At 39.6% G+C, this 25,905-nt stretch overlaps 2 protein-coding genes and 1 long non-coding RNA gene across 10 annotated transcripts in view; all 3 read right to left on the bottom strand.

The window, feature by feature from the left end:
• Positions 1-5,640: 5,640 nt before the first annotated feature.
• On the bottom strand, positions 5,641-7,748 carry LOC308329169 (uncharacterized protein; the record flags this gene model as incomplete). Its single annotated transcript, XM_080783372.1, has 3 exons — positions 7,644-7,748; positions 6,268-6,741; positions 5,641-5,793 (listed from the first exon to the last, which is right to left on the bottom strand). Exons 2-3 carry the CDS (start codon positions 6,628-6,630, stop codon positions 5,641-5,643), a joined length of 516 nt encoding a protein of 171 aa, XP_080639498.1. The 5' UTR covers positions 6,631-6,741; positions 7,644-7,748.
• Positions 7,749-14,105: 6,357 nt separating this feature from the next.
• On the bottom strand, positions 14,106-23,071 carry LOC308329520. The gene is made up of 10 exons (XR_013965401.1): positions 22,892-23,071; positions 19,034-21,136; positions 18,831-18,880; positions 17,880-17,943; positions 17,360-17,410; positions 16,960-17,188; positions 16,392-16,537; positions 16,114-16,209; positions 15,615-15,675; positions 14,106-14,417 (listed from the first exon to the last, which is right to left on the bottom strand). It is a non-coding gene; the product is annotated as an uncharacterized lncRNA (long non-coding RNA).
• Positions 23,072-24,768: 1,697 nt separating this feature from the next.
• The window catches only part of LOC308330151 (protein tyrosine phosphatase type IVA 2-like), an 11,721-nt gene continuing 10,584 nt past the window's right edge, over positions 24,769-25,905 (bottom strand). For 6 of the 8 annotated variants that reach the window (XR_013965449.1, XR_013965450.1, XR_013965451.1 and 3 more), the window contains one exon: positions 25,886-25,905. This exon is cut by the window's right edge. The gene's annotated coding sequence lies outside the window, so the exon portion shown is untranslated. Of the gene's footprint in view, positions 25,587-25,885 lie in introns of those variants that run through there. The other 2 variants (XR_013965447.1, XR_013965448.1) reach the window with 1 other exon arrangement.

Here is a 25,905-nt window from a genome sequence, read left to right as displayed (position 1 = left end):
ACCATATTGTACTGTGGTAATGTAACAAAATAATCTACCATATTGTACTGTGGTAATGTAACAAAATAATCTACCATATTGTACTGTGATAATGTAACAATATAATCTATCATATTGTACTGTGGTAATGTAACAGTATAATCTACCATATTGTACTGTGGTAATGTAACAGTATAATCTACCATATTGTACTGTGATAATGTAACAATATAATCTACCATATTGTACTGTGTTAATGTAACAGTATAATCTACCATATTGTACTGTGGTAATGTAACAGTATAATCTACCATATTGTACTGTGATAATGTAACAATATAATCTACCATATTGTACTGTGGTAATGTAACAGTATAATCTACCATATTGTACTGTGGTAATGTAACAATATAATCTACCATATTGTACTGTGGTAATGTAACAATATAATCTACCATATTGTACTGTGGTAATGTAACAGTATAATCTACCATATTGTACTGTGATAATGTAACAATATAATCTACCATATTGTACTGTGGTAATGTAACAGTATAATCTACCATATTGTACTGTGATAATGTAACAATATAATCTATCATATTGTACTGTGGTAATGTAACAGTATAATCTACCATATTGTACTGTGGTAATGTAACAGTATAATCTACCATATTGTACTGTGGTAATGTAACAATATAATCTACCATATTGTACTGTGGTAATGTAACAGTATAATCTACCATATTGTACTGTGATAATGTAACAATATAATCTACCATATTGTACTGTGGTAATGTAACAGTATAATCTACCATATTGTACTGTGATAATGTAACAATATAATCTATCATATTGTACTGTGGTAATGTAACAGTATAATCTACCATATTGTACTGTGGTAATGTAACAGTATAATCTATCATATTGTACTGTGGTAATGTAACAATATAATCTACCATATTGTACTGTGGTAATGTAACAGTATAATCTACCATATTGTACTGTGATAATGTAACAATATAATCTATCATATTGTACTGTGGTAATGTAACAGTATAATCTACCATATTGTACTGTGGTAATGTAACAGTATAATCTACCATATTGTACTGTGGTAATGTAACAATATAATCTACCATATTGTACTGTGGTAATGTAACAGTATAATCTACCATATTGTACTGTGGTAATGTAACAGTATAATCTATCATATTGTACTGTGGTAATGTAACAGTATAATCTATCATATTGTACTGTGGTAATGTAACAATATAATCTACCATATTGTACTGTGATAATGTAACAATATAATCTATCATATTGTACTGTGGTAATGTAACAGTATAATCTACCATATTGTACTGTGGTAATGTAACAGTATAATCTACCATATTGTACTGTGGTAATGTAACAATATAATCTACCATATTGTACTGTGGTAATGTAACAGTATAATCTACCATATTGTACTGTGATAATGTAACAATATAATCTACCATATTGTACTGTGGTAATGTAACAGTATAATCTACCATATTGTACTGTGATAATGTAACAATATAATCTATCATATTGTACTGTGGTAATGTAACAGTATAATCTACCATATTGTACTGTGGTAATGTAACAGTATAATCTATCATATTGTACTGTGGTAATGTAACAGCATAATCTACCATATTGTACTGTGATAATGTAACAATATAATCTACCATATTGTACTGTGATAATGTAACAATATAATCTACCATATTGTATTGTGATAATGTAACAATATAATCTACCATATTGTATTGTGATGATGTAACAATATAATCTACCATATTGTACTGTGATAATGTAACAAAATAATCTACCATATTGTACTGTGTTAATGTAACAGTAACATATTGTACTGTGGTAATGTAACAGTATAATCTACCATATTGTACTGTGATAATGTAACAATATAATCTACCATATTGTACTGTGATAATGTAACAATATAATCTATCATATTGTACTGTGGTAATGTAACAGTATAATCTACCATATTGTACTGTGGTAATGTAACAGTATAATCTACCATATTGTACTGTGGTAATGTAACAATATAATCTACCATATTGTACTGTGGTAATGTAACAATATAATCTATCATATTGTACTGTGGTAATGTAACAGTATAATCTACCATATTGTACTGTGATAATGTAACAATATAATCTATCATATTGTACTGTGATAATGTAACAATATAATCTATCATATTGTACTGTGGTAATGTAACAGTATAATCTACCATATTGTACTGTGGTAATGTAACAATATAATCTATCATATTGTACTGTGGTAATGTAACAGTATAATCTACCATATTGTACTGTGGTAATGTAACAATATAATCTACCATATTGTACTGTGATAATGTAACAATATAATCTACCATATTGTACTGTGGTAATGTAACAGTATAATCTACCATATTGTACTGTGGTAATGTAACAATATAATCTATTATATTGTACTGTGGTAATGTAACAGTATAATCTACCATATTGTACTGTGGTAATGTAACAATATAATCTACCATATTGTACTGTGATAATGTAACAATATAATCTACCATATTGTACTGTGATAATGTAACAATATAATCTACCATATTGTACTGTGATAATGTAACAGTATAATCTACCATATTGTACTGTGGTAATGTAACAATATAATCTACCATATTGTACTGTGATAATGTAACAATATAATCTACCCTATTGTACTGTGATAATGTAACAGTATAATCTACCATATTGTACTGTGGTAATGTAACAATATAATCTACCATATTGTACTGTGATAATGTAACAATATAATCTACCATATTGTACTGTGATAATGTAACAAAATAATCTACCATATTGTACTGTGGTAATGTAACAATATAATCTACCATATTGTACTGTGATAATGTAACAATATAATCTATCATATTGTACTGTGTTAATGTAACAGTATAATCTACCATATTGTACTGTGGTAATGTAACAATATAATCTACCATATTGTACTGTGGTAATGTAACAGTATAATCTATCATATTGTACTGTGGTAATGTAACAGTATAATCTACCATATTGTACTGTGGTAATGTAACAATATAATCTACCATATTGTACTGTGGTAATGTAACAGTATAATCTACCATATTGTACTGTGGTAATGTAACAGTATAATCTACCATATTGTACTGTGTTAATGTAACAATATAATCTATCATATTGTACTGTGATAATGTAACAATATAATCTACCATATTGTACTGTGGTAATGTAACAATATAATCTACCATATTGTACTGTGGTAATGTAACAGTATAATCTACCATATTGTACTGTGATAATGTAACAATATAATCTACCATATTGTACTGTGGTAATGTAACAATATAATCTACCATATTGTACTGTGATAATGTAACAATATAATCTACCATATTGTACTGTGGTAATGTAACAGTATAATCTACCATATTGTACTGTGGTAATGTAACAGTATAATCTACCATATTGTACTGTGGTAATGTAACAGTATAATCTACCATATTGTACTGTGATAATGTAACAGTATAATCTATCATATTGTACTGTGGTAATGTAACAGTATAATCTACCATATTGTACTGTGGTAACGTAACAATATAATCTACCATATTGTACTGTGGTAATGTAACAGTATAATCTACCATATTGTACTGTGGTAATGTAACAGTATAATCTATCATATTGTACTGTGGTAATGTAACAATATAATCTACCATATTGTACTGTGGTAATGTAACAGTAAAATCTACCATATTGTACTGTGGTAATGTAACAGTATAATCTACCATATTGTACTGTGATAATGTAACAGTATAATCTACCATATTGTACTGTGGTAATGTAACAATATAATCTACCATATTGTACTGTGTTAATGTAACAGTATAATCTACCATATTGTACTGTGTTAATGTAACAGTATAATCTACCATATTGTACTGTGGTAATGTAACATCTATCATATTGTACGTGTGAAGTGAGGGGCACTAATATTAACAGTTTAGGGGCCCCAGACAGAGGTCTTCGTCATATTAATTAGTACGTTGCGATGCCCTGGACAGATATTGATTAATAGGACGGAGATTATTTATGTTGTGCAACAGTGGGACGTCATCGAAAACGTTCCCCCCGCTTAGGCGTCGAGACTGAAAATCTTAAAACGTTAAAACCTCTTGATCTAAATCATTCCGTCCAATTCTAAGCAAAGATGATGTGTTGGACGGACCCACCGCGGTCCCGTCGCTAGTCGCGGTAGATTTAATCATACCTCCCGTTGTTGTCGATCGCCTCTAGTGTTTTGGCTACATCTAGCTACATCTAGCTACATCTACCGTCGGTAAAAGTGATCCGCTGCTATAAATCGCTGGGCTCTGATTGAATGGATTAAATAACCAATCAAAGTGTTCAGTTAAAGTCTACCTCATGTTGATTAGGTGATGTAATGGTGATGTAATGGTGATGTGATGGTGATGTAAAACAAACGGTGCAAACACAAACATTAAACACCATTAACAATAAAGAGACAATATGACGTAAATGGCACATTATGGCGTAAAATCCCTACATTGTCAAGGCTTTTCTCCTGTATGAGTCCTCATGTGTGTTTTTAGATTAGCTGTTCTAGTAAAGCCTTTACCACATACTGTACACGAAAAGGACTTTTCTCCTGTATGAGTCCTCATGTGTGTTTTTAGATTATCTGTTTTAGTAAAGCCTTTACCACATACTGTACACAAAAAGGGCTTTTCGCCTGTATGAGTCATCATGTGTCTTTTTAGATTAGCTTTCATTGTAAAGCCTTTACCACAAACTGTACACGAAAAGGGCTTTTCTCCTGTATGAATACTCATGTGTGATTTTAGAGTAACTTTCCAAGTAAAGCCTTTACCACATACTGTACACGAAAAGGGCTTTTCTCCTGTATGAGTCCTCATGTGTGATTTTAGATGACTTGCGGTAACACAGGCTTTACCACAAACTGTACACGAAAAGGGCTTTTCTCCTGTATGAATCCTCATGTGTGATTTTAGAGTACCCATTTGATTAAAGCCTTTACCACAAACTGTACACGAAAAGGGCTTTTCTCCTGTATGAATCCTCATGTGTGATTTTAGACCACCCTTGCGATAAAAAAATGTGCCACACTCTGTACAGCTAAAGGGTTTCTTCCCTGTATGAATCATCATGTGTGTATTTAGATTTCTCTTGAGATTAAACATTTTTCCAAACTCTGTACAACTAAAGGGTTTCTTCCCTGTATGACTCCTCATGGATTCAGGTTGTTTTGATGATTTCAGGTCATGGGACAATTTGCGCTGTTCTCCCACATTTTGTGTGTTTTGTGATTTCAGTGTGTTTAAAGCTGACTGGTCTCCCCTAGTCTCCTCCCACTCATCACTGTCTTCAGTGTCAGATTCAGAACAGTGTGAAGAGAGGAGCTGCTCATCACTAGTTGGTTGTGATGTTCCACAGTCCTCTACATCAGCTTGTGTTTTCATGTGTTCAGTTGAGGTGCCGGCTACAGGCTCTGTCTCTCTATTTTCATCATCATCATCTTCACTTTTCACTGCTAGTAATGTCAACGTTGACCCACCAGCCTCTTCTGCTCTTGGAAGTAGCTCCTCCTGTTCCTCTTTAATGTGTGGAGGTTGTGGTTCCTTCTGGACCAGACTGGAGCTCCTCTCCTCTTCAGGTGGAACCTCCTCTTTACACACAGGGACGAGCAGAAAGTCTAGGAGAAATAATACAAAGAGACTCTATAAAAGGTTTGAATCTTGCACCTCAGTGCAGAGTAGTGTCTGGAAGAAGTATCAACAGATTACTCTCCGTCCACATGTTCCAACATTGAAGTGTGACGGTGCGCTGACTGCACTCTGTGCTGTAAATAGTGTGGTCGTTTACATTGCAGTGCTCTCATAGAAGATGAGACGTAGGCGTAGCCATTATTATTTAGAAAGTAATGACTTGTAAATGTTAGATCAGTGAGTCTTCTGTAGCAGGTTAGTTAATACTGAAGTAGAATTAACTGAAAAGCTTCTGTGAACCCATAAATACTTTTACAACCAAACCATCGTCACATTCAGAATACTTTTTGATTGTTTTTTTTTAATGCTTAAGTCGATAACAAATTCATATCGGTTCATCTTTACACCCTCAGTACCGACACACTATCACCAATAAAATAAATGAAGTGCTTTAAACTTACTGAGATCCAGGTGGAATTCAGGTTCCTGTTTAAGGTGGTCTTCAGCTTCCTGTTTAATGTGATCTTCAGGGTCCTGTTTAAGGTGGTCTTCAGGTCCCTGTTCCAGGTAGTCTTCAGCTTCCTGTTTAAGTTGGTCTTCAGGTTCCTGTTCAAGGTGGTCTTCAGGTTCCTGTTTAATGTGGTCTTCAGGTCCCTGTTTAAGGTGGTGTTCAGGTTCATGTTTAATGTGGTCTTCAGGTTCCTGTTTAATGTGGTCTTCAGGTCCCTGTTTAAGGTGGTCTTCAGGTTCATGTTTAATGTGGTCTTCAGGTTCCTGTTTAATGTGGTCTTCAGGTTCCTGTTTAAGGTGGTCTTCAGGTTCATGTTTAATGTGGTCTTCAGGTCCCTGTTTAAGGTGGTCTTCAGGTCCCTGTTTAATAGAACCAGTCGTGGCTGGAGAACTGATCTTCACCTGCAGACTGGACACACACTGGACTGGAATGAAGGAATACAATAAATACTTTAATACTGAGGACTTTGTGACGTGAATAAGGACTTTAATAATGACTTTGATTGATGTGACATGGGTTGAAAATGAAGATGGAATATGACAGAGGGAACAGAGGTTGTAAAGGCATTACATTTTTTTTTTTTTTTTTGTTCTATCCCTGTGGGCTCCCCCAGAGTTAGAGTCAAAGTGTCCTTGAGCAAGACTCTGAACCCCTAATTGCTCCTGATGTGCTGGCTGGTGCCTTGCATGGTTTCCGCCACCATCGGTGTATGAATGTGTGAATGTGTGAATTGATGCACAATCTATGTAAAGCGCCTTGGATAAAGGCACTATATAAATGCATCATTTAACACGTAATCCTACAGGCTTGGGTCCCGGGACCCAAGGGTGATCCCAGGGATATTTTATGAGTCCTACTTCAACAACGTTAGAGAGTACAGTACCGAGTACAGTATTGCATCCCAGGACCCCCGGAGGGTGACATGATTGTGTCCGTTCTGAATGCAGTGAGTCTAAGGATGCAGGATGCAGGCTGTTTGTTCTGAATGCAGTGAGTCTAAGGATTCAGGATGCAGGCTGTTTGTTCTGAATGCATTGAGTCTAAGGATGCAGGATGCAGGCTGTTTGTTCTGAATGCAGTGAGTCTAAGGATGCAGGATGCAGGCTGTTTGTTCTCAATGCAGTGAGTCTAAGGATGCAGTCTACAGGCTGGGGCGGCACCGTCAGCAGGGAGTGTTGGGTGGGAGGAGTAGGACGAAGCCTCTACGAAGCCCTACCGCGAGGAGCCCTCCCGGTGGGGGCTCCTCACTGGTACCAGAGTCAGTAGGATGCAATAAGCAGTGTCAACATAACAAATACATTGGGGATAAAAACCTAGTACATATACCTGTAAATATCCTGTACAACTTTACTACAGGGTTGAGTCTCGCATCAAGCGGTCCATGTCTCTGGTCCTCTGATGTGGATGAATGTGAGTCCATCTCCTGATAACGTAATCTCTCCCTGTGGTCTGTGGAAAACACAGTGACAAAAAAAAACAACTGAATGTCAAAACAGTCTCGTCAAAACATGACTATTGTAACTCCCTCCTTACTGGCCTACCGCCATGCGCACCTAAGGCTCTCCAATTAATCTAAAATGCCGCAGCTCGCTTGGTCTTCAACCAGGCTAAATTCTCACATGTCCCCCCCCCCCCCCTCTTCTCCACCCCCATATATTGTAAGTCTGATTGAACTCTACAAACCCTCCCGGGCGCTCAGATCAGCAACGCAAGGAAGCTGGAAGAACATTCAGTAAAAACGCCAGTACAGGCCTGGGCCGTGGCTCAGTGGTCCAGTACAGGCCTGGGCCGTGGCTCAGTGGTCCAGGCACCCCCTCTCTCTATCTCTCTCTCTCTCTCTCTCTCTCTCTCTGACCTGAGGGCCTGCCATGCATGTGAGTGACGTGCCTGCGCATGTCGTACAAGCGGCACTATCACTGATAAACTCTGAAAAAAAACTAAACAAAGATGCAGACTTTAATCAGTCAATAGTTGATTTCTTTCAAGAAAACAATGGTGTCAGAGGAGACATTTTACAACTGGATAATGATGCTGGGTTTACACGCGCTGAGTCCACAGAGACAGCAGACACAGAACAGAACATGTCCCCAAACACTAAGCATGTTGTTTTGTTTGATCCGAAAAATAGCTTCCAATAGCTTGTTATTTGAGTAGCGCTGTGTGCAGGCTACTAGCTAACACACATGATCACCTCTGAGTAGCGCTGTGTGCAGGCTACTAGCTTACACACATGATCACCTCTGAGTAGCGCTGTGTGCAGGCTACTAGCTTACACACATGATCACCTCTGAGTAGCGCTGTGTGCAGGCTACTAGCTAACACACATGATCAACAAAATACCTCTCCCGCGAGAAACCTGGTATATTCTTCGTCGTACGACGTGTTGCATGGATGCATGCTGAAAATAGCAGATTTACAAGCTCACAACGCGTCACGTTCAGTCGTCCACCACACGTTGTGAGCTTGTAGATCAGCTATTTTCAGCACGATGCAAGCTGAGACGTTCAGAAACGTTTCCCTTCACAATAAAAGCACATCAGCTTTCACATGTTGGGGCTTCATTCCATATAAAGACGGAAGCAATTAAAGTGGGCAAGGGTTACAAATTCGGTGGCATTTCACATTGCAAAATGGTGCAGGAAAAGTGGGCACGTAAACATTGTGGGCACCTCAGTGTTAAATATCCTTATTGGCCATGTTGAGGTTGAACAACAGGTGTGAGGGGTTTGTCTCATTTCTGTTTCATATTGCCAAATGATAATAACGATATGGAAAAATGCACTATAGGTTAATTATTATAATGTCCTATAATTTAATGTTTAATGCCATAGCCCATCATGCCCAGGTAGCTTATACATTTTTTTTTTTTGTGGTGGCGCTACCAACTGAAAAGGTAGGTGGCACGAGTGCTACCTGTGAAAAAGTTAGTCTGGAGCCCTGTATAGAATATACGCATAGTTTAATTATATAGATATTCCACTTACGTATGATTCATGACTATTTTTTATGTAGGCCTGTATGATGTAGGCCAGGGGTGCCCACACTTTTTTGACTTGAGGTCTACTTTTAAAATTGCCAGCTCAAGGTGATCTACCAACCAAAACAATATTACCCCATTGCTTAAAATACTCAAAATAAATAACATTAAGGCATTAGGACTGTTTCAAAATCAATTCTATTTATTTACCACCTTTATTTTGTTAAAGTTACTCTTTGTAATAACGTCAATCAATTTCAATTTGTAATAACATATTGCTCATAAAATGTTACAAATATTAAAAGTATCACACATAAAAAGCATACACAATCACATGAAGGAATAATGCACTCAACTCAACCAGAGCAGAACTCCTACCACAGGACTCTGGCAATCAATTACTAGGCCTACAGTTGCAACCACTATGTTAATGGAAAGTATTTCATACAATTTAAATTTAAAAAATCTGAACTATCCCTTTAATCAGATGACTGCTTGCAGCCTTGTACTGAATGGAGTCCGTCAGCGCTGCGTAATCCAGACAGTCACTGCTGACAGCTAGTCTTAAACAGGCCTCCAAATGATCGTCCGTCAACGTGGAACGATATTTGGACAAAATTAATACTTAATTAATGTGGGAAAACGCTGATTCACATAAATATGTGGAGCCAAATAATGCTGTGAGCGAGGCTGCACAAGTCCTGATGTTTGGATACTTTTCCTTCACGAGTAAGTTACAAAACTCTCCATCGCGGGCGCGCAACTTTAACTGTATGTCAGCCTGCAGTGCCATGATCCCATTCTCCAACGCAGAAGAGTTCATGTTAAAATGTTGCTATTTTCGAGGCAATGGAATCAACATCAGCTTCTGAATGGGAAGCACATGAATGTAGCGATGGGCTCGAGTAAGGCAAACGCAGTTGGACTTGGAATGTGACATCGTGAAAAAATAATCTTCTTCCCACTCTGCATGGAAGTGATATGTTTTAGGCTTCTTTGCCGCGCGCATCTTGCTATATGAACAATGATGGATGATAGATATCCTTTTAATTTGTTTGTTTAACAACAGAACAGACCCGACGTTCCCTACACTTGAAAACAAGGCACTGCATTGTGGGGGGTTTTAAAGCCGCCGCCGCGCCGCCGCCAGCCCAAGGCGTGGATTTTTTATTTATTTATTTTTTCATGTCAGGGCCAAGCGGTCTACCTGTGCAGCGCTTGCGATCGACTGGTCGACCGCGATCGACGTAATGGGCACCCCTGATGTAGGCCTATTACCATGTTTTTGTTCTTGCATACTGTAAATCTCTCTGGATTGAGAGAATCTGATAAATGACTGCATTGTAAATTGTGATGATGAATAATCCTTCATCAACCGTTAGCTGAAGAGAGGAGAGACACATCTGTACTGTAATTCTGCAAACTATTAAGAAATAGTTAAATCAATCAATAAAAACACATTCAGACAACTGGTGTAAATGTGTGTTGCTGCACAGTCAGGAAAATATATTATAATATGGTATAAACACGGTAACAGTCAGTAGAATAGATTATAAACACAAACACAGAAGGATAGATTATGGTATAAATAGGCATACCATATTCTGAATTACCAAAAATTGGCTGAAAGTCCACCTCTCACAGTGTTTTTCCACTACGAACCATTGATCGTGCATTGTAATACACATTGGTCTGAATGGTCTGTGAGCAGCGATACACATACAGGCGATACGTGTAAAACATAGCTAGCAGCTAACCTTAGAACTCTATTGTGCTAACTAGATAGCACAGCTAGCTAGCTAGCTAACACCATTGAGTCATAAGGTATCGGATAGCATAGCTAGCAGCTAACATGGTGCTAGCTAGCTTCCATAGAGTTATAAGGGTAGCAGCACCTACAGCTAGCTATAGCTTGCTATCAGAAGCTAGCCGGGAGACTGCATCGTTGTAACGTTAGCATGCTAACGGCGGCTAACGGCCGGAAGCAGCGACGAACGAATGCACAGACAACATTAGTGAACAACAATAATAATAATAATAATAATAAACACAGTTTTAAACTCACCGCTCATGCATTAATAATCACCAGGGTTACGCGATGTCAACAAACGACTAGTTGTGCGGGCTGTGCAGCACTGAGTCGACCAATCACAGTTGACCGCGTCAACGACCGACGTCATCCTCGCGTCGCGGTGTTGACGGGTGCGCGCGCATCGCTGCATCCCCATGGCAACGCGTGAATTTGTTTGTTTGTGTATTATTTTATTCAAATGAGCCACGTCAGCGAACTCTGCGATTGGCTGACGTTTCCTGGATAAAAGGACTAGGTGTTTCAGAGAAGCCACATCGTTGTTGTGTCACCATCATCACCTTGTCTTCTTCTCTTAGTGAGAGTTTATCTGCAACATGTCTTCTTCTCCACAGAAGGACAGACGCTACAAGTACACGCTGCCCCAAAGGTCCAGGATGGCTAGAGCCTTCCTCAGACTCAAGTTCCACCTGGGCTTGGAGTCCACGCCGGAGGTGATGGAGCGCAGAATCCGCGAGGTGCTGAAGAACAAGGAGAGGGAGTTGGAGGTGGAGATGCAGCTGAACCGGGCCTCGGTGCTGCCGGGTCAGACTCCAGCTCTGCTCCCCTCTGCTCCCCCGCTCCCCCTGGAGGACGAGGAGTGTGTGGTGTGCATGGACGCCCGGCCTCAGGTGGTCTTCGTGCCCTGTGGACACGCCTGCTGCTGCCGCCTCTGTGCCGAGAGGCTGGCACAGGCTGGCAGCCTGGCACGCTGTCCTCTGTGCAGGGCCGCCGTCTGCCAGCAGAGGGCGCTGTAACACCCCCCCCCCCCAACGGCCCTTTTAAGGGCCACCTCCCTCTCCCATTGCTGTGACCTTGCCGTTGGTGGAGAGGCTTAACGACTCGATGACCCCGATTGGTCCATGGCATATTGCCAGTCCACGTTAGGCGAGAGTCCGAACTAACGACAGCAAACTATTTCTATCTCTCTCTCTCTGTGTGTGTGTGTGTGTGTGTGTGTGTGTGTGTGTGTGTGTGTGTGTGTGTGTGTGTGTGTGTGTGTGTGTGTGCGCGCGTGCGCGTGTGTGCGCGTGCGTGCGTTCGACCAGACCAATCTAGGACATTATTACGAGTTTATTAGTCTTAATAAACTCCCCCCCCCCCCCCCCCAGGGACCCCCATAAGAGAAGATTTGTACGTCTCTAGCAGTGATTCTCAACCCGTTTAATTTCAAGGACCCCCAGTTTGACATGCATTATAGTCTACGGACCCCCCATTTAATGGCATTTCTATCTCTGGGACCCTTCATGGGACCACCGCGCTCTGAATATAGCGTTCAAAACATATCAAAATAACGGCAGTGGGTCGCACACATGCACCGAGACTTCAGTTCAAATAGTTTCTTTCATATTTGAACAACAATGGAGGACAAACGTTGGGGCTGTCCAGGCTTCATCAGTGTGGTGAATGAACGCTAATGAAGGCTGGATCGTTTGTCAATGTTCAAATATGAAGTAAACCATTTGTTTTGGTGTGTGCGACCCACTACCGTTATTTTCTCTCTGGGACCCAATGAAATCAATGAAAATTTAACTTTGAGAGCGTACAAATGGATGAATTATTGTTATTAGGTGTTTTGTAGTTGTCTTGTACCGCACTGAAACTAATAACTAGTTATACTTATAAACTAGATCTAATTAGATTGTTAAATTATATTTTATTACATCATTTGTTCTGCCTGGTTAAAGAAAACAAACATATTTGCAGCAGTATGTACTGTGTAGTATTACTGTATTTATTAAATCTGAAACGCGTAAGGCTGTCATTACTCCGAGTAACCACTAGAGGGAAGTGTTGGCCTAAAAGTGACAGTCATTAACAGTGTGTAGAAAGAGCCCAGTTCAACACAAGCTCTGATAAAACCCAGAAAAGCATTATTAAAGGCTTGTTTACATTGAGGTCCATCACCTCCTTCAGCTTTCCACACTTCATTTGAAGACCTGAGGCCTCCTTTTAGACCTGGTGAAACCTATACGTTATACCATTCATGCCGGGATCCACCCGTCTACATCCTTTATTTATTGTTTTAATAAGAATTTGAAGGTTTTCAGAAAACCTTCGGCTAGGTTTTAGATGGTCTAAATCTGTAAAATACATTAACTATAACTGAATATTCCTCATCCTTGTTATGAACCATTTGATCTAAGGGTAATGGACCCATAACGGACACCCGGGTATAAATGCAATAATTTATTAACAAGAAAATAATGAATATATACAGATATGGCATCATGCATAAATTACAAACAACATGAAACATATTACTTTTATTACAATTTTTTTTGACTATGGCGTCTTCTCTCGTGTATCATCAGATGTCCGGCTCCATGCTCGCCTCTCCTTGGAGGCCAGTTGGGTCAAAACAAAGTATACCACATTGTGACAGCTGTAGTGAGTCTACAGTCCACCTGCCTGCTGGCAATATAGCCTGGTTGTGATATGTAGATGTGATTGATATTTTTTGTTTGTTTTTTTAAGTCATTCTATAACAACAAAGTAATTGAATTTATTTTATGTATTACTATTGTATTAATTGTATTTTATATATTACTATGTTATTACTAATTTTATGTATAACTATATTACTAATTGTATTTATTTGATGTATTACTATGTTATTACTAATTTTACTTCATGCATTAAAAAAATTGTATTTGTTTTATGTATTACTGTTATTACTAATTTTATTTTTTATGCATTTATTTATTTTATGTATTACTGTTATTACTAATTTTATGCATTACTATATTGATATTTTAATTTATTTTATGTATTGTCTATTACTAATTATATTTATTTTATCCATTACTAATTTTAATTACTAAATTTACTTTTATTTTACTATTTTAATTTACAATAATCTATTTTTTTATCGTTCGTTTTATCCATTTATTTATATTATCTAGTTATTTATATTGGTTTATTATTTTATTGTTTATTATTTTCAAAGAGCCCTGATTGATCACATCTACATATCACCACTACCAGTCAGGATCTGAGTGACTCAGAACCCTGGTGACCTCCAGATGGAGCCACACAGGAGACCAGCAACGTCCTAAAGAAAAGAAAGAAATGCTCATTACTACTTTGTTCATAAAACAATATTGATTGAAATATTTATTAACAGTTTGCAGAATTACAGTACATGTCAAGCTCAAACTCAATACAAAGACTGTTAACTGTAAGTGGACGACCCAATTACGCATTACACTTGTTTACAAGAGGGTCCACCATGTTCAATTCATCAAAACATTTAGAGACGTACAAATAAGACACTTCTATATAGTCAAAGAACAGAACAGGAATTCATCATAAAGGAGGTAAAAAGGGAAAATTAACTTATACAGTGAGGGGAAAAAGGGAGTCAAGGGATTCACATGTCTTAATGACTGTTGGTAGGGCGTTCCACATTTTGGCGGCAAAGGAGTGAAAATAATTTAGTCCCTTGTTTGTGCCGAATCTGGGTTGTACATGGTTCGTTGCACTCCCTCTGGTGTTGTGGGTGTGGACTTCGTTAACATTAAGGAAGTATCTAGACAGGTACATGGGTATCTTGGTGGTTGTATCGAATCTTGTGGACCAGACCTGTAGGAGTCTCTACAAGACCCATTGCAAGATGCTGTACTCCGTCGTCGACCCTAAGCCATTCCAGCCTGTCAAAGTGGGCAGGAGTGAGGTAGGTTCGGGGGGTGAGGCCAAGTAGGAGCCTGACCAGTTGTTTTGGGAGGTCTGGAGCCTAGTTTTAAGGGCCTTTGAGGTGCTGTGGTACCAGGAGGTGCATGCATAGTCAAAGAAACCTTGTACGAGGGCTCCTGTTAAGGTCTTCAAGGTGTTTTTGTTGACCAGTGAGGAGATCCTGTAAAGGAATCTTGTTCTTTGGTTGACTTTTTTGATTACGTTGGTGGCCATTTTATCACCGGAAAGATTAGCCTCCAGGATGGAACCTAGGTAGGTAATTTCATCTTTACGTGTGACAACATTGTCACCAACTCTAACCAAGAAGCCATTTGCCTTGCTGAGATTACTATTAGATCCAAAGAGAATGGATTCAGTTTTTCCCAGGTGTAAAGATAGTTTGTTATCAGCGAGCCAGGTGCAGATTCTACCGAGTTCAGAGCTGAGGGCCTTTTCAACCTGCAGTTTGTTCCTGTCCGAGACTAGCAGTGCCGAGTCATCTGCGAACAGGAACAAGTTGCAGTCACAAGCTGATGTCATGTCATGATCATAGTGTGTGCGTGTGTTGTATAGTTACCTTGCTGTGATGTAATGATGTAATAGTTGCTCCAACGGCTACCGGCATGATGATCTTGTTCCTAAAAAAAAAGTCTATAGTCAACCCTAACTGATTACAGAACATGATATAAAAAAACACAACTAGAAGGATTTAGGCCTGTCACAATTACCTAATCGCCAAGTATTTGAGATACTTTTTTTAGAGATTAGTCATAATCGTCTCCATGTTGAAAATGTTCATATATTGTCAAACATTTTAAAGAAATAATGCAAGCAACCGATCTACAAGCTCTAAATGTGTCACTTTGCAATTTACTTATTTTTTTAGTGTATAAAGTTATTGAATTATGCCATGTGCAGCTTTTTGTTTGCCTACAAAAGCCAAAGTTTTATTTAGAATGTTAGTATGACGCAATTCATTTTTTACTTGTAATTTATTTGAGCGACAATTATAAGCGGCCATTATAAAACCTTAAATTCTGACAGGCCTAAACAGGTTCCAGTGGCGTCTACCGAACCTTCTAGCTCCGTCCGAGCCTCCCAGCGACCCAGAAGTCCTCAGCGGAAACACCGGGGAAAGCTTCGGATCTCGGGCATCGGCTGAGATCTCCATTCTAACAAAGAACGAAAGACACACACCCCAAATTAGCTTTGCTGTGTGTGTGCGTGTCCTGTCACAACATACACATGCACTTACAGTAACGTTTAAGAATAGGGATCGACCAATTATCGGCAACGGACGATTATTGGCTTTTTACGAAGCCTAAAAAAGCCCTAACCCTAAAGCGGTTCGTACCGTTGAGTTCCTCACTGAGAAGGCCCAGGTCCGAAGTCCTCCAGCGTCTACCCAGATCTCCGTCCTCCGTCCTCCCATCCATGGACAGACCTGCAGATCTCCATCTCTAGAGGCTCCAGCCTCCAGCTGTGTCTATGATCTCCATCCTGAGAGAGAAAGAAACCATTATCTCTACAAGCTCACAACACGTTGCAGTGTGAGCTTGTAGATCTGCTATTTTTGCTGAACGGAATAGGGATGCTGGGGTTGAAGTGGTTAACAGAAGTGTCATTAAGACTTTGATTAGCTTGGAAAGCTGACAGACATTCAACCAGAGTGCCACTAGGAGGCATCAACACATGTACAGTCCTCAACATCTTTTGTAATTTGTATTGAAGTTGTTACAAAGACCAAGAGGCACACTCATGATATGAGATATTGACTCTCAAACTATTGTGCAGAGTCATTTAGATTTATCCTAAAATATTTAAAACATTTGGATTACTGTAAATGATGCCATTCTTCGTACCATAACAGTACAAAAGCAGTTATCCATCCTCAGAAACAAGCAAGAACTATTCCTACTCACAGCTCATCAGAGTCCTCTGAGGAAGCCCCCGGGGGGGGGGGAGCTTTGGAACGGATCTCTGTCCAGGGAACATCAGATCGTCTATCGATATCTCCATTCTAACAAAGAAAGAAAAACATATACACACACGCATAAACGTATGCGTGTGTGTGTGTGTGTGTGTGTGTGTATGTGTGTGCACTCCCTGTCCAGCAGCCGCGTTCCAGCGACGTCTACCGCGATCTTCATCCTAACAAAGAAAGATTGATTAGAGTGACCAAGAGCCAGATATATATTCTATCCTGTCACAACATATATACATAAAACTTTTATTTATAGAGAACATTTAAGCTAAACATATCACTTACAGTAATAAACGTTTCAGTTAGGGTTCTTTTTGACAGGCCTAACAGGGTCTTACTTTGAGTCGTCTTCAGAGGAATGCAGATTCCTGGAGAGACCTGCAGTACATCTGGAAGAAAGACATGGCGGTTATCGTCTATGAATGGCTTCATATAGAAAAGAGCTTCGCACATCACTCCCTTGTTGTTGCTGCCAATAGTCTGGATAGTCTATACTTCTTATTCTTGATGACAATTGTTTATGAATTTGATGTATTACTATGTGTTGTTGCTTACTGTAAGTCACTCTGGATGTGAGAACTGCCTAAATTGTTGAAATTCCTAGACGTGATCAATTAGGGTCATAGGGTGTGCTCTTCGGTGATAGCAGTGGTGTCATTTGTATATTTTTACAGCCCCACTCCTCCCCATCATATCTTGCGGTGAAGCTGGACAGAACACTGTCCTTTAAACAACACCTGACAGCGTCAAGGGAAAGACCACCGCCTGTGCCGCACTTAATTGCAATTTTTTTGAGCGACAATAATCGTCCAGTAAAAATAAACCTCATAATCGTGAAAGGCCTAGAGCGGTTCTTACTGTGCGGTTCCTCACCGGGCAGGCCCAGGTCCGAAGTCCTCCGGCATCTACACAGTTCTCCGTCCTAAGACAGAAAGAAATAAAGACCAAATTAGCTTTTTTCTTTTTTTTATCCCACGATTTTGTAACTCATTTTTCACCCCTGTGCCAATCATCTACTGTGATCCTGGGCTCTACACACCCTCCGCCAACCTGGGGAGAAAAACAGACTTAACTCATGCTCCCTTCATGCGTGAGTGTCCAAGTTGCTCCTTTACACCTGACAGGGGGGAGTTTCCCTGGTTGGACGTAGCGCGTGGAAGGAACACGTTATTCCAACCAGTTCCTTTCCCCTCCATCAGGCGCCCCGGCTGGCCAGGGGGAGGCAGTTTAGAGACCAGGATTACTGCATGTTTTTATGAGGGTACCTACCCTAGGGGACACGGGGAGAACATGTGAGGGTACCTACCCTAGGGGACACAGGAGAACATGCAAACTCCACACAGAAAGGCCCTTTCGCCAACCCCGCCTTCGGGTATGGGCACTGATGACGCGGAGGAGGAAACACGCCGCCAGCACCCACAGTGCCCCGAGCAGGAATCGAACCCAGGACCTTCTAGCAAATTAGCTTTTGTTGAGCTGCATATTCAGAACCACTTAAACCCTCTATAGATTTGATAAAACAGACCTTTAAAGAGAGCATTTGGTATATGCTCAGATTTCACTCTACACAAATTGATTTGCCAAACATAGCAGATCTACAAGCTCACAACACGTTGCAATGCGGTGTGAGCTTGTAGATCTGCTAATTTGGCCCCAGAATAGAGATGCTGACAAAAGCTGACTTTGATTAGCTTGGAGAGCTGACAGACATTCAACCAGTGCCACTAGGAGGAATCATACTGCCATGCTATACTTCGTACCATAACAGTACAACAGATATCCATCCTAACAAGAAATATTCCTACTCACAGCTCATCAGAAGTCTGTCCTTCCACGACGTCTACCACGACCCATCCACCCTAAGAAAGAAAGAAAGATTAATTTAAGTGAACAAGAGCCAGATATATGTACATTGTGTCCTTTCACATCATACACAAAATGTATAGAGAACATTTAAAACAGAAGCCGACCATACCACTCACAGTAATAGAAAAGTCTAAGTGGTTTCTTACTTTGAGCCGCCTTCAGAGCCCCCCATGCAGATTCATCCATGGACAGCGAGAACTGCAGATGTCCACCTGTAGGGGCTCCGGATGAGCCTCGCAGCATCTGGAAGGAAGACATGGTGGTGGTTATATAGTCTATTATATAGTCTATGGATGGCTTTTCACATCACTCACTTGTTGCTGCCAATAGGAATTTGTGATGTCTGTGTGGCGACAATTGCTGTGGCTGTTTTTTTATAATACATACAATTTATATAGCACTTTTCAAGGTACCCAAAGTTGCTTCACAAAACAGTAAAAACAAATTTATTTGAAAATAAACTAGATTAAAAACGTTAAAAACTAGATTTTTTTGGCATGTTTGTGAAGCTTTTCGGTTCCACACCAGTAACTGCTGTTAAGCTACATCCACGACCTCCCTGCAACAACATCAATGAAGTATGGCTATGCAGACGACCCGAGTACTGTGTCCCAGTCTGGAGCCGTAGCTCTCATGTCAAGAAGCTGGATGCTGCCCTCAACACCGGATGGGCCACCCCAAACAAACTGCCTGCCTGTTCTCGCTGGAATCACTCCAACAGAGGTCAGACGAGAAGCAGCCACGCTGGCCCTCACTGAGAAGGCACAGCTGAGTGAATCCCAGCCATCTCCTCCACAAGGTCGTCAGAGACACCACAGCACACGTGCCTCAAGTCATGGTGCCCTTTGCCACAACACACACACACACACCAAGTCACAGCGACCTTTGCCACAGCACACGTGCCTCAAGTCACTGTGCCCCTTTGCCACACAGGCCCAGGAACTGCTCCACACAACACCAGCTGACACCTCCAAGGCATCCTGGGTGAAGGCAAGACAGAGGGACCAGTGGAATACATTGAGGACCCCAAATATGTTCTTTGCCAGCACCTCCACTGCAAGGAGTGGACAACCTTCAAAGCAGAAGTGGGACATCTCGGACAGTGCCCACTGTGAATGCGAGGATCCACTAAAGACTGTGGAACACGTAATGACCATTTGCCCCAAATACCGGCCACCGAATGGTGATCGTGGCTTAGGTGACCTAGACAATGACACATTGTACTGGCTTGCTGCAACAGAGCTGAAGTTCTATGGGCAGAAGATGTTTATGAAACTTATATTTTGTAATTTCTTAATTTTTTTGGCATGTTAGTCATACCTTTGTGGCATTTAATTGATGTAACTTGTGGATGTTCTTTTATTTATTGGTGAAGTTTTAGTGGCACTTTGAAATGTATTGACACATTTGATATATGTTTTTGTTAGGGATGTCCGATATTAACGGCCGATAAAGGCATTAAAAAAGAATAACCCTAACCCTTAATTTTACTTTATTTATTTTTTTACATTAAAAACATCTACAAGCTCACAATACAATAAGACACATTTTCAAATGATTTTTATACATTTTAAAACTTGAGATGAGAGATTAGATCATTTTAGATGAGACATTTTACATAATGAGTAATTATTAATAATTACTTTTGGTATTTTAAGTACATTTTTATACCAAAACCTTTGTACCTTTACTCGAGTACATGTTGAATTTACTTGTAACGGAGTATTTCTATATTGCAGTATGTATGGCCTACTTTTATTTAAGTTAAAAGTTTGAGTTATGTTTCCACCACTGGAAAAAGCCTGCATATATATATATATATATCGGTATCTGTTGATATCGGCAATTAGGAGTTGGACAATATCCAACACGGACTGTCGGACATCCCTTGATTTGTGTGATTTTGTGGCATTTTGTTTACTTTTGTTTTTTTTGTGAACAACCAAAGAGCACACCCAGTATATGCATCACAAGGCTATTTCCACCAGTCAGGTGTACTTATATCTACATCTCATAAGCGGCCATGTACTAAATCACAATTTGACTTTGGCAGCAGCAAGAAACGACTGATATGCAAAGCTCTTCAGCCATGCTTCTCTCTATACAAACACTCATAATGTCCACATGGACATCTTAGCAGCCAAGATGGGGTGGTCGGTCTGGAGGCCACTCAGACATGGGGACACAGGAGACCAGGGCATCCTCAGGTTCAGCGTTCCAGCAGCATCTATGGTCATCTCCAGCCACATCTAGAAATAAAGAAATCAGAAGCTGACCATATCAGGGATCAGGAAAACAAGGATCTCTGGCTAATAAGACAAATATTCCTTAAAACATTATAGTTGCCATCTATAACTAAAATTGAAAAATAAAAAAACACATTCAATATTTTATTTCTTTCACAATTATTTTACTCCATAGGAACTGTTCCCGTCGCAGGTTGATGATGTCCATGTGTGGTCCAGCACTATGGTATGTATGGAATGCATAAAAAGTATTTAAAATATTGCTTTGATGCTTATATTAATCTTAGGAAGTATTAAGCTGTTTTTTATTAGCATATGCATTCCATAGGGCTAGACCATATGGACATGACATAATCAATTTGCAACAGGAGCAGTTCCTATTGAGTGAAAGATTTATTTATGAAAGAAATAAAATATTTATGGTGTTTAAGATTTTCATTAGAGGGTTAAGTATAATGTCTTAAGGCATATGTGTCTTTAACCAGAGATCCTTTAAAGAATATTTAAAGTGACACACAGTGACACACTAACTCTTCAATCCACCCATGCAGATGTAATCGCATTCACCTCCCTTTTGGCACGAAGGAGGATTCTGCTTATGTGGAAATCCCCTTCCCCCCCACCTATATCCACCTGGCTAGTAGACGTGATGTTTTTCATAAAGCTTGAAAAATTAAAATACATAATTAGAGGCTCAACTGAGAAATTCCATGCTAGATGGCAACCCTTTATAGCACATTTCAACAACCTAGAAACACTCCCGAGCGATCCATTGTAACTTCATCCAACCACTCAGCATTAATTTCAATGTCCCAGGGAGGTATGCAGTAGACTATAGCATATAAATGTATAAATGTTTGTATTTTACTTTACGTTCTTTTCGTATTTGTATTTCTTTATTTCTTTATTTTTATTCATTTATTATTTTCTTTTGTTTATCTTGCTTACTTTACTATTTATTTTCTCTTTACTGTGTTGTATTTAAATTTATTTAAATTTTTATGTTTTTGCCTCCCCTACGACCCATGGGAGGGTGGGAGGGTGAACGGGAGGGTAGGATGGGCAAGCGTGACCACTATTGATCACTCTGCCCACCCTAAGGGGAAGGGGTGCACCTAAAAAAAAAAAAAAAAGTAAAAGTGCAATATCAAAATGTATTTTACCCATCCGCTTCTAGAAAGCAATTTAAAATACAAATTACAAGTAATGTCGAGTACTTTTGGAAGTCACTGGACAGCCATGTGCCATGCCTACCACCCATGTGAATTTTCACATAACGCAGGAGGCAGCAGCATTACCCGTTAAATGAGTGCTTCCAAAAAGAAAGTAGCTCAAAGTCACTTGAGTGTATTTTTATGAAACAAACGCTTTGCAGATTGAAAGAGTATAATTCAAGCTTGCCCTACAGCTGCAAAGTTAGCGAGTTTAGCATTGTTCTTTAAGAGAAGGCAGAAGCAGATTGGAAATTCAATTTGGATCAATGGGCTGTCAATGGAGGGCTTGCATTGCAACTCTAGATTCACCAGTGATGCAAATTAGTCATTTGACTCAGCTGTGTGGCGTCAGTGTGTCAGTCAACACAACTAAACGGTGACACATGAAAGGTACAAATCAAACCACACAAAACTAAATAATTAAATTCACATAACTCAAGAGGCTCAACAGTCAACTGTCAACTCAACACCACAACAATATTGCATTTTGATGTATATCAAGCCTTTTCTCCCTAAATGTTCCACAGTTCAAAAGATAGCCTACCTTTCTCAGGATTTAAATAGTTCCGTTGAGTTCAAAACAACTTAAAACAGTTCCTGTGTCAAACCACCACGCAATAAATCCACCTCTCAAAAAAGCAGGTAAGGTTAGCACAGGGTTTAAATGGCTACAGCCAGGGGGTCCGGGTTTTGGCTGTTTGTTAACAACCTGTATTCAACATGAACGGTGATTCTGACTTGTTCTGACTGAGACGCTCATCAATACTTGCAGGGCAGGTCACGTGCGGAGAATGACGCGATGTGATTGGCTGACAGGATGGATGAATGGCGTGACATGAATATTCAAGTTGGGGCGGGGCCGAGGGGTGTGTTCACGGTGTTGTGACTATGTGTGTGTGTGTGTGTGTGTGTGTGTGTGTGTGTGTGTGTGTGTGTGTGTGTGCGTGCGTGCGTGTGTGTGTGTGTGTGTGTGTGTGTGTGTGTGTGTGTGTGTGTGTGTGTGTGCGTGTGTGTGTGCGTGCGTGTGTGTGTGTGTGTGTGTGTGTGTGTGTGTGTGTGTGTGTGTGTGTGTGTGTGTGACTGACTGTGTGCGTGTGGCCTAGAGTCCTATTTAAATAGTTTTGAGGGGAAATAAATGCTATTTGTCCCAAAGTTACTGCAAGAGATTGCGATTGTTTTCATAATGCATCATTATCACCCTTGCAAAGTTCTGTGTTCTGTTCTTATTCAACGGCCTTTGCCCCTCAAAGGAAAATAGGGTCTCTGACGCCCTCAAGTGGACAAAATCAGTAACAGCTCTATAACCATGCTAGAGTTGAGTTGGGTTAAAATAACTATAGACCTACAATATAACAGACCACATAATGTACCGTGAAATAACTTAAAATGGATAATTATTAACCCATGAATTATAGTTAAATTATTTCATTCCTGAAGGTTAGTTCATAGACATATAAACCCATTGTAATTCATGCTGCTTGTTTCTTGTTTCTTGTGTTTGTTGACACCAACAGAGAAAGAAGCATGTTGTTATTTTCTTATGAACACCAGACTCTGCACAACAAGCTATGAAAAAAAGAGAATACAGAAGAAACATTACATTCTTTAAAACTATGGATGGAGCTGAAAATATTCACCATTTCAGCAACGCCAAGGAGCGCTTTCTTGTAAATAATATGTAATGTCTGAAAGCCCACCTGTTTAGAATAGCATTCCCGAGCTGATGTGTTTTTAACCTGCTACATAATAATAATAATAATGTGTTTTTAACCTGCTACATGTACAGTTCTTACTGGTTTTACTCTCATTTTAATTGTTTTCTAATAAAGTTGTCTTTTTTTTTTCGTAATCTCTGGATCCCCTTGAAAAGGAGATGATTCATCTCAAAACGAGATGATTATATTTATCTCAAGGGGCTAATTTCCCAAAAATTTCCCCCACAAAAAGTGTCTTACGTTTATGGATCTGGTCAAGTTCAAAACAAAGCACAGAATGATCAGCTGAAGAATTAAGCTCACCATTCTTACTGTACTCACTGTAAGAAATAACAGAAACAATAGAAGAGAAAAACTAGATTATTCAAACAAACAAACAAACAAACAAACAAAAGCAAACAAGCCATTAAACACGACCGTCTTTTTTTTTATTGTCAATAAACAGGAAGTTTTCTTTTCCAGGTCAAATCACTGAACCAATCAATAAATCAATCAACTAATCAATGACAAATAGATGTGTACAAACGAGCACAGGAGAACAGCTTGTAGTACAGTAACAGTACAGCATAGTATAGTATGCACAATAATTAGTACTTTCACTTTTTGTGTCAATGTTTGTACATTATATACCCAGCATGGAACCAAATGGACCCTTTAAACAGGTTTGTAACTCTGAGAGTGTAACACATGGAACCAAATGGACCCTTTAAACAGGTCTGTGACTCTGAGAGTGTAACACATGGAACCAAATGCTTATGGGTCTGTGACTCTGAGAGTGTAACACATGGAACCAAATGGACCCTTACGGGTCTGTGACTCTGAGAGTGTAACACATGGAACCAAATGCTTATGGGTCTGTGACTCTGAGAGTGTAACACATGGAACCAAATGCTTATGGGTCTGTGACTCTGAGAGTGTAACACATGGAACCAAATGGACCCTTACGGGTCTGTGACTCTGAGAGTGTAACACATGGAACCAAATGGACCCTTACGGGTCTGTGACTCTGAGAGTGTAACACATGGAACCAAATGGACCCTTACGGGTCTGTGACTCTGAGAGTGTAACACATGGAACCAAATGGACCCTTACGGGTCTGTGACTCTGAGAGTGTAACACATGGAACCAAATGGACCCTTACGGGTCTGTGACTCTGAGAGTGTAACACATGGAACCAAATGGACCCTTACAGGTCTGTGACTCTGAGAGTGTAACACATGGAACCAAATGGACCCTTACGGGTCTGTGACTCTGAGAGTGTAACACATGGAACCAAATGGACCCTTACAAAAATGACATTTGAACATTTGGAGTTTTGTCATGTTTTTAAAGTCCCACAATGCATTGCACTCAGCTCCTTCTCTACATCTGATTAAATGCATGGATGCTCTTTAATACAAACACATTTATTGTGTTTAAACGCAGGGACGTTTATTTATCGTCATATTTTAATGTTTTTGGAATAGAGGGTTTTGCGCATGCATCAAGTGAGTGTGGATGTTTGGCTTGTCAATCAGATAGGACCTTTCTGTGTGGATGTATGGGGCTGTCAATCAGATAGGACCTTTCTGTGTGGATGTATGGGGCTGTCAATCAGATAGGACCTTTCTGTGTGGATGTATGGGGCTGTCAATCAGATAGGACCTTTCTGTGTGGATGTATGGGGCTGTCAATCAGATAGGACCTTTCTGTGTGGATGTATGGGGCTGTCAATCAGATAGGACCTTTCTGTGTGGATGTATGGGGCTGTCAATCAGATAGGACCTTTCTGTGTGGATGTATGGGGCTGTCAATCAGATAGGACCTTTCTGTGTGGATGTATGGGGCTGTCAATCAGATAGGA

The sequence above is a fragment of the Protomyctophum bolini genome, assembly GCF_963924005.1.
Source record: "Protomyctophum bolini genome assembly, chromosome: 15".
Classification (NCBI taxonomy): Eukaryota; Metazoa; Chordata; class Actinopteri; order Myctophiformes; family Myctophidae; genus Protomyctophum; species Protomyctophum bolini.
Note: the sequence above shows the minus strand (reverse complement) of the source record. Positions and strands in the feature narration are given on the sequence as shown.